General features: G+C 48.7%; 1 protein-coding gene across 2 annotated transcripts; it reads right to left on the bottom strand.

Moving 5' to 3' along the window:
• Positions 1 to 1549: 1549 nt before the first annotated feature.
• Positions 1550 to 6276, bottom strand: LOC136493509 (polyprenol reductase 1-like). 2 transcript variants are annotated; one of them, XM_066489602.1, is made up of 6 exons: positions 5871 to 6276; positions 4306 to 4661; positions 3556 to 3790; positions 3218 to 3313; positions 2018 to 2089; positions 1550 to 1893 (listed from the first exon to the last, which is right to left on the bottom strand). In XM_066489602.1, exons 1-6 carry the CDS (start codon positions 6060 to 6062, stop codon positions 1789 to 1791), a joined length of 1056 nt encoding a protein of 351 aa, XP_066345699.1. In that variant the 5' UTR covers positions 6063 to 6276; the 3' UTR covers positions 1550 to 1788. The 2 variants fall into 2 exon arrangements, with proteins under 2 accessions (XP_066345699.1, XP_066345700.1); XM_066489603.1 differs by having other exon boundaries at positions 4306 to 4394.
• Between the last annotated feature and the right edge of the window lie 3551 nt (positions 6277 to 9827).

The following is a 9827-nucleotide window of genomic DNA, read 5'->3' as shown; positions in this document are numbered from 1 at the left end:
GTGGATCGAGCCACCAGGCTAGTGGCCTATAGGCACACTCCATAATGACGTCCAGTTTCAGGGCGTCCCAGTCCCAGGCAAAAAAGAACCAGAATTATGCTAGGGACTGCACTAAACAAGACCTAAAGCGACTCCATACAGGTGATACGGGCGAACACATGTCCCGGCGGGGAGGATTAGCCGGGCAAAGACAAGGAGCGTGTCCCCTCTCGCGGATCCGTGGATGTGCTTTCTAACCAAACGCCTTAGGCCCCGTTCGCTGGTCTGAAACTTGACTGAAAACACTGTTCCGGCTAAATTGTTGTGAGAGAAAAACACTGTTCTGGCTGAAAAAAGAAGCCGAACAAGCCGAATATAGGGTAAGCCGAACATGGCCTAAGATTCCGGCCCAGGTGAGAAGCATGAGTGCTGTAGGTTGGTGGCAGTTTGCTCACTTTCATCAGAGAACCGGCTTCTTTTGGCGGTGCCAATTGCTTGATGCTTTTGTCATCATGCGCTACTTTAGTGGACAAAGACCTGATTACTCTGGTTCATGAGTGTCCTTAGATGTTACAACGGGAATGGAAAAAGGGGCACAAAGTAGCTTGGTGAGTGGTGACATCATAGGACTTATTGCACTTGAGAGTCTTCAGACATCAACGTTTCTCTGGAGTTCTGCCTATAGGCGATGGGTTTAGGCCTCTCTTTGCAGAGGTGCCAGTGATTAATGCAAAGGTGTAGAAAGGATTTCTGTATGAACAAAGGGTGATCCTGATCACAGGAGCCGCCAGTGATTTTGACTGCATTTGCCAACATATCTATCCAACAAGCAGTGTTAGCTTTTACTGTTATTTCCAATCTAAAGGCTTCTATGAAATCTGATATCTTTGATAGTCTGATGAATCATTGGCGACTCTTCAGTAACAAAAGCAGTAATACCAGCAAATTGTGATGATTCAGTACAGAACAAGTTTAGCAGAGAAGGCGCACCTGGGAACGGATGATCCAACTGAAGTATCTGGTCCATGATCATAAATTAGTTAGGTAGATTATCCTTTTGGCCTAATACCATTCCAGTTTCTCATTAATCATACCTATCACCATTCCCAGTAAGGATTTAGTCTGCTGTAAACAGCAGAAACCTGAGAAAGCCTCAGAATTAGAAATTTGGGGTTGACATAATCAAAGATTCAAACACGCCGATTCAAATACAAGACCCACCACAGTACTTGCAGTAGGATTTCAAACAAGATGTAAAATGGAAGGCCTTCTTAGCAGAGATCAGAGTACCAGACATAACTTACCTAAGATTAAACAAGTATGTATCATTGATGACATGGAAGGCTGAGACAATGAAAGTATGATGAACAATAACACCATTTGTCTCACTATCAGCTAGATAGTCACTACTCCCTCCGTTCCAAATTGTAAGTCGTTCCGGCTTTTCTAGATACATGGATTTTACTATGTATCTAAACATAGTGTATATCCAGGTGCATAGCAAAAACTATGTATCTAGAAATACCAGAACGCCTTACAATTTGGAATGGAGTACTTGATAAGTCTCTGGTTCTGAAGTACTTTATTTTCAATGCTAAAAAGTGTTAATTAATACCACTGTACATCAAATATCTGTGTGTTATAATCTACATATACAAACATAACCTTATAAGTACATTCACAATGATCGGAACTACTTTAAGTTAAACATTGCAGCGCTTCAATTGGTACAGTCACATTTACATGAATATCTGTTGCATGTAGCAGATGAAAACAGACAACAAATGCTGTTGGCATTTCTGGACACGTCTAGCATACAAATGGAATGATTGCGTAGCGAGAACGAGGGTAATCTTCAAATTTCTGAAGATACCATTTATGTGTTTGTACCGCTGCAAAGGACAAGTTTGTTATCTGCACAAAATGACAAAAGTGAGTCAGTTCAGCCAGGTGCGGCGAAAGAGAATGAAAGGATCCATAATGACAGCTTGCTTGGATTCTGAACGCCAAATGTGAAAGAAGTCACAATGAAGCATACCACAAAAAGGTACAGGAACCACACTGAAATGTCTGATCCACCGCTAGCTATCAACATGCCACAATATATTACCTATATACCAAAATAACAGCAATTGTTAATAACGCACTGATTTCGAACCCAAAAGTTCAGTGGCCTATATGAATTGGACAAAGAACAGCAAAATGTTCGACATCTACATCATTTAGATATTTGCCAGTGGTGAAATAAATTGTGTTCCTAAGGTAACACTATATTTTTATCATCCTTAAGCCTTATACAGAATATGTACATTCTCCTCCTGAGATATATATAATGCAGAGGAAACTAGGTTGGCAAAATGGATAATCAGATGCATAAGGAGCTCAACTCTATTATAATTCTGGGAGCTTTGACAATTTGGGAACTCCATAACCGGTGTCTTTGCTGGGGCATCTCAAAATTTAGCTTGAGCAATATAGCTCGCTAAAGGAAGGAAGGGCCTGGTGCAAGTGGTAGAGTCTTACCGCCTGTGACCGGAAGGTCCCGGGTTCGAGTCGCGGTCTCCTCGCATTGCACAGGCGAGGGTAAGGTTTGCCACCGACACCCTTCCCCAAACACCGCACAGAGCGGGAGCTCTCTACACTGGGTACGCCCTTTAATATAGCTCGCTAAAGAGACCTGCTGGACTGAAATTTGGCCGGGGCTAAAGGAATTTCCCACCTCCTTGCCCTTGCACTGGGTGGGGAACAGTAGCAGGCTAGGCTAGGTCAGGTTGTTTTGTCTTTTGTCATCGACGATCTGTGTAACCTTGTGAAGTGAAGTGAACTTATTTTGGTGTGTTTGTGTAAGGGTTCTCGTCCCTCCTTTTCTTCTTAATACAAAGAAATGCAGTTCTCCTGCGTTTTCGAGAAAAAATAAGTTGGCAAAATGGGGGGCAGAGCATATTTGATGAGAAGTCTCATTACATCACATAGAGCTTCAGTGTAAACATTAAAAGAAATCTGGCATAAGGGAAGCATGAAAATTCCCTGTTTGTTAGCACCCTCATCCACCAATAGTAAACCCATCACAATATCCCAGGCTCCAAGACCCTAAAATTACAGAAAATGGAAACTTTATTTCGTTGGTAGTCTACATTCACTTGACGTCATTTATAGCACTTTAGTGGGATCTTCCATATTCATCAGTATCTGCAACATCCTGGATATTAATTAAGACTGGAAGAGAGTAGGAACTCACTAGTTCAGCAAGGTAATGAGGGCAAGACACACGGCTAAACCAGTCACCGCATGGAATTACATATTCATCAGAATCTTTGTGTTCACGCAATGATCCCTGCCAAAGCAGAAAACAAAAACAATGAAATCCAAAAGCATAAAATAACTCTGTAAAAGTGTCTCCTAGAAGTTTGCCAGGAAAAATGCATATCAAACAACCATCGTCTTCATACTAACCGAAAACAATTGTTGTTTGCAGTTTCAAACATGGGTATATTCTATACATACCAACTGCTGTTGGATGTTGTTCACATTTGCAATAAACAAATAACTAGTAGAATGACAGAAGTGGATACATACAAGAATTGCATGGCAGTGGATCTGATGGAGTGAGCCCCAGATGAAAATAACAGCACCAATCCACTGGCACCACCCCAACTTTAGAAGAGGCTTCAAGAGATGTGATGGGTCAATTGCTAGATCTGGCATTCTTGCTCGACCCTTCACTATGAACTCAGCTATTTGATATCGAAGATACTGTATTGCTTCAGGAAGACAAGAACTAGCAAGTGATAAAGGTGCGGCCACATAGTAGCTGGCAGGGAAAAAAAAGAACAAAGCGTCATCCCAAAAGGCTAATACAATGAAAGAAAGGGCCAGTGCAATGATACTTGTCCAAATAAATTCTTATATAAATATGCGATGGTTTGTGTAAACCTCTAGGTAATAGACCATTACAACAAAGGTCAATAACTTCAAGTATTGCTTAAAAGAAAGCCAGGCATAAATCTTGACCCTTAGGAGCTGAAATTAGCAGCTTATTTTCTGTGCCACATAATCATGACAGGTCAAGGATAATTCATCTGCTAAAGCATTTTCTTGCTGATTAATCCAATGTATTTTCATGTTATGTGGATAAGATGTGCACAAGCTATCACAATGCAGAAAAAGAACTTCCATATAGGACCTTTTAGCACAGGCATGTGAATTATGACAAAGCATGAAGGGGAGAAAATGAGGGAATATATATACGAGTTGGCATGCCTTACATTACTTGATATAACTCAAGAAAATGGAGGAAGTCAAATGAAAAGGCACTGTGGAACTTACATAATACCCGTTAGATATCCTATGATGTGCATTCGAGCTGAAGGGCTGTAGTGGAAGACATGTTCAGTCTCATATAGGCGTCTCAGGACCTGAATTTCCATCAATATCAGTACAAATACAGTACGCCAGACACGATACTTGTGTTCCATGGGGCGTGACGACCAGAAATTTGCCAAAGAGAATGAATTTGAACCACCAACAAGATGGCTAGCAATTGTGGAGTAACTCGATGGTTCTGGCATCAAAGGTGTCATTTTCATGTATGCATAGAACCATATTGCAAGTAGCAAGCTAGTCGTCACAACCGCACCCACCACGTAAAAATGCAAGAAGAATTTTTGTGGAACGGTGAACCTCTGCACTTTTAGAGAAGAATTATAAGTGAGTTTTTTAGAGCTTAAAATAAACTATAAAACAGGAAATTGATACATAGCCAGTTAATTGTCGCTGTTGATAGTACAGTCTCAGTTTTTGTTTTCATGGGATTCATTTGGCATGTGGTTTGAATATTGTCAAATTATTGTAACTAAACCTCGAAATTGATATAGCTAGTTAACAGGCTAATAACCATGTTTTTGGAAACCCAGGTCTCAAGAAACTTTTCAAAACTAAACTACATTAGGACAAATTTTACTTACATTTTGTATCCTTAGATTAATCATGGAATATATTTTCATAATATACCAATTTTGAGTCATAAATATTAATAATATTTTCTATAAACTTAGTCAAACATAAAGAAGTTTGTTCCATCCAAATCCATAATTGCAATCCTTTTTGGGACGGAGGTAGTATCTATCAGGAGCTCAGTAATTTACAAGCCAACATCTCATTAAAGTAATCACAAGCTCAAAATTCTATCAGATTTTCTCTAGTATCCTGCAAGAAAGCAGTTATCCAGTAACCAGGAACATATGTACAGGTTTATGGCACCACCTCTAACAAAAAGTTTGTGAGCTCCAGTGATTACTGACTACTCAAAAACTTCTTATTCCTCCCCAGCTATGTAAAGTTCATAGGAACCTTATTTGTAGATAAGGCAAAATATCATTTACTCTCTCTGTTATATGTCATTTTTGCAATGTCCTAATTTAAACTTCTCCAAGTTTGCTCAAGTTTATAGAAAAATGCATGGACATCTATAACATGAAATTAATTTCATTAAATCCACTATGAAATATATCTTTTTTTGAGAAAGACTACGTCTATGAAATATATCTTGGTAAAGCATTCATTTAATATCCTAGATGTAGGATAAAGCTAGAGGAAACTATAATTTGGAACCGAGGGAGTAGATTTCAAACTCATCCGTAATTCAGCTTGGACAAGAGAATAGCAGAGTTGACACAAGCACCGTTTAGACCCTACACGCTTCTACGTTACAAGAGCAATTCATAACCAACAGAAAATCAGTATGAACATACGGGGCCACGCATCAACTGTTTGTTTAGACCCTGCACGCTTTATGTTGCCAAATCAATTCATAACCAACAGAAAATCAGTATGAACATATGGGGCCAAGCAACAACAACTTGTTGCAACTTGCAAGCCAGCACCAATCTTACCGCCTTGGACGAGGACGAGGACGAGGGCCTGACTGTCTTCCCGCGGGACGAGAAGGTGCAGAGCAGGCCGTGGATGAAACGGCCGCCGGCGGCCCTGGGGATCGGCAGCGCGGCGGCGGCGATGGGGAGGGTGGCCGCGACCCAGGCGAGGCACAGGAGGTACTGGAGCGCGGGCCCGCTTCCCGTATCCATTTGAACGCCGCCGCGCAGCGTGATGGCAAGGACTACTGCGCGCGGGGTGGCGGCGCGGCGCGGCGCGGCGGAGGCAGGGACCGGCGCGGCCGTCGGGCGTTCGGGTTGGTGCTTGGAGTGGGAAGGAGGGAAGCGAATCTGGAGGAAGGCACGCGATTTTGGTGCGTTTGCTTCGCGTGGCGGGGAGGTTTTAGATCGGTTCCTTCTGGAAGCGGGCCGACAACTGATTAGTTGAGTGCCCTAATCTAAGAGGTTAATGTCAGGTTTGAAATTGCCATTCGATGCTTGACCCATCATCCATCAGCTGACTTTGGCATTTTTAACTTTTTGTCATCCTTATACGCGTCCATACATATTTGCCATCGCAAACAATAATCCGTCTATGTTTTTATCATTTTTGCTGAGGTAGCACGCTAGATGAGCACGCCAGCGTGGCAGGGAGTCTGAGAAGGCCTACAAAGCATGCGAAATGACCTATGTACCCCTGTTGCTTCTCTCACTCCAAACGCTGACGCGTGGGCCCCACATGTCAGCTTCGTCTTCAACCTCCCGCCATCACCCGCTCAGCATCGACGGCGGCACGTACAGCGCCATCCCGTCCTCGACGGCGGCCTCGACGGGCACCGCGCAGCTGGCCACGTCCGTCTCCATCATCAGGCGGCGGCCCGCAATGCCGGGGGGCATGCCAACAGGGACGCCCGCCGGCGACCTCGCCCAGAACATGTACGTGAATAGCGGGCTGGCCTTGGCGGCGGCGCTCGCCTAACGCACGACACCGAGACGATGGCGCAGCTGGCCGCACCGACGCCGCACGGGCACATGGACAGCGCGAACAGGCTACGCTCATCGCCCTCCACGACCACGAGGCGGTGGTGCTGCTGCTGTGGCTCCGACGACGCCGGCGCCGAGACCGGGACGTGGAGCGGGAGTGTGTCCAGGGGCCAGGCGTGGTCGAGGCGCACGCGTCCTAGTGTGCGGCGGTCGACAGCGAGGTGGTCGCGGAGCCTCGGCGGGGTGGCGGTGAAGGGGCACCCGGGCACCGCGCAGTGGCAGGGCGCGTAGGCGCACGCGTCCTAGTGTGCGGCGGTCGCGTGGTACGCTATGGAGGCGCCGCAACCGTAGGACTTGAACGGGCACGGCACCCTAGCGTTGCCGACGAACATGTCCAGCTCTGGCCCACAGTGCGCGAAGGCGGTGGCGCAGTCGCCCTTGCGGCAGTGGCTCCCGTCAAGGCAGGCGCCGCACAGCAGGTGCCCGCCCTCGCACTGCAGCCAAAAGGACGAAGACAAATCCGTCAATCCGTGGTGCAAAGGAATAAAAAAAGCGCGACCGGGATTGCATTGTTGTAACACCCTAAAAATGACATTCTTTTTAAAATTAGTGTCGGGTACCTTAGAATGGGGTACCCCAAGCAAAACATCAAATGGGTTGCCCAAGTCCCATCTAAAAAATAATGATAAAAGCAAAAAGGTAAGTCGTGGGCCCCTCTCCGTCGCGACCAGGCCCACTGGGTCCTCCTCCTCGCCTCGAGCCCCGAGAAGGAGGTCTCGGCATCCTGGCGAGGCTCCCCAGGGAAGGCCTCGGCAGGGAACGCCATCTCCGCCTCGCCCCGAGGCTCTCCACAGAAGGCCTCGGCAGGAGGCCGCGTTCTCCGTATCGCGCGAGGCCTCTCGCGCGAAGCCTCGGCAAGGAGCCTGATCTCCGTCTCGCGCGAGGCCCCATTCTCCGTGTCGCTCGAGGCCTGCTCGCCCGCGGTCCGTCGCCCCCCGCCTCGGCCGACCCTCCCGACAGCCGGTCACGTCCCATTAATGCTTTCAACCACTCCCGTGATCTCAGCCGGACAGCGGCTCAACGTCACAGAAAGACCGACGCGACCCGAAGTCGCTTCAGCACCATACCGGCCGGGACAGGGCACGGCGGGGATTACCGGCCACTGTGTCCCAACACTGTGACAACGATCAATGCCTGGGACAGGATATGGTGGGGGTTACTGGCCACTGTGTCCTACCACTGTGTCCACGATCAGCCGCCCGCTCAAGGCCTCGGCGCTGTACACCAAGGCCTCGGCACTATACATCAGGGCCTCGGCAATATTGGGGTCCCGCGCCTGCCGAGACCCCCCCCACCGCAGTACCAGCCTCGGCCCCGACCAAGTTTCGGCCTCGTGCATAGTCCGTCCCCAGCGGCTTATGGTCGCCGCCACGTCCACTCCGAGGCATTCCTGGGGCTCCCACGACGCACATGATCTGATGGGACGACCACACCACCCCAGTACTCCAAGGATGGGCCACTCCGACGACCACGCCGCCACAGGAACAGGCCACAGGGCTTGGACATGCCGTCCCTGTCGGCACGACGCCGCATAGTAATACATGTACTGCCCTTGTCCCCCCTTCAACTATAAAAGGAGAGGACTTGGGCCACTTAGAGGGGACGCCCCGGATAACCCACACACTCGCACACCTTCCAGCCGCTTGAGAGCAACGTCTCAGACGGCCCCACGACACCCTGCTGAGACCTGGGACAAGTTCCCTCTCTCCCTTAGCTTGTAACCCCCTACTACGAGCACTTCGGTGCAAGGAATATAAGTTCTATCCCTCAGACTAGACGTAGGGCGCCGATTGCCTGAACCAGTATAAACCTTGTGTCTCTTTGCATCACCATCCGGAATCGGGAGCACGCAGAACAAATTCACTAGTCGGTTGAGGACCCCTCGGTCCGAAACACCGACAATTAGTAAATATGATTTATTTATGCAAATATGTGTGCATTAAAATATAGGAAAATAATAAATTTTGTGGAATTAAAATTTAAAAATAAGGTTAGAAACTTTTTGATGCATACGTGCTGCTGCATATCTAATTTTGTGATGATTGATCTTGATTCAAATTTCAAATGAATTCAAAACTTATTTAAAAATGCTTTGGAAATCCATGTGGAAAAAGAAAAATGCAAAATTCATTTTCCCCCCTCCCTTCTTCATTTCGGCCCGCAGGCCTAGTTCTTCCCCCAGCCCAAGCTCGCCTCCCCCTTGCGCCTCGCTCGGCCCAGCGCCTGCCGCCAGCCCAGCCGCACGCCTTCGCTCGGCCCAGCGCCAGCCGCCAGCCGCGCGCCACGCTCGGCCCAGCAAGCCAGCGCCTAGCCCAGCTTGACGCGCGCAACCGCCGCGGCGTCACCCTCGCGCCCACAGCCGCTGACCGCCCGGCCCTGCGTGTCAGCGCCATCCCCTTCCTCCGCGCGGCTCGGCAACCGCTCGCGCGAGCGCCCGAGCAACCGCCGCCCACGCTCCTGGCGTCGTGGGAGCACCCCCCGCTCCTCGGCCTTGATTTAAAGGAGCCGAGCCCCCCCCCCCCACGCGCGCTCCCCTACTCTCCCCAATCCATTTTCTCTCTCGCGCTCACGCCAAGGAGGCCACAACCGCTGCACGGAAGAGCTCCGCCGGACACCGTCCTCGCCGTCCGCGAAACACCGTCCCCGAGTCGCGTTCGTCCCCGTTTGAAGTCACGGTGAGCTTCGCCGTGCTTCCCTCCTTCCCCCTGTGCTTTCAATTTGGTATTTCGTGGCCGTTTGGGGCCCTATTCGCGAGCGTCCGCGAGCTTTGGCCGCCGGCCATGGCGTCCGCCGCCTTGGCTCACTCCTCTGGCCGTCGTGATGGCCTGGGCGAGTTCCCCTTCTCCCCAGCTAACTCCCGGTGCCTCTGGTTTTTCGAACTGTGGCCCATAGGCCGTGTTCCGCGCGCTCCGGTGACCTCCATGCCGCCGGCAA

Source organism: Miscanthus floridulus, chromosome 11 (assembly GCF_019320115.1).
Source record: "Miscanthus floridulus cultivar M001 chromosome 11, ASM1932011v1, whole genome shotgun sequence".
Classification (NCBI taxonomy): Eukaryota; Viridiplantae; Streptophyta; class Magnoliopsida; order Poales; family Poaceae; genus Miscanthus; species Miscanthus floridulus.
The sequence above is the reverse complement of the archived record's forward strand: the minus strand, read 5'-3'. Positions and strand labels throughout refer to the sequence as shown.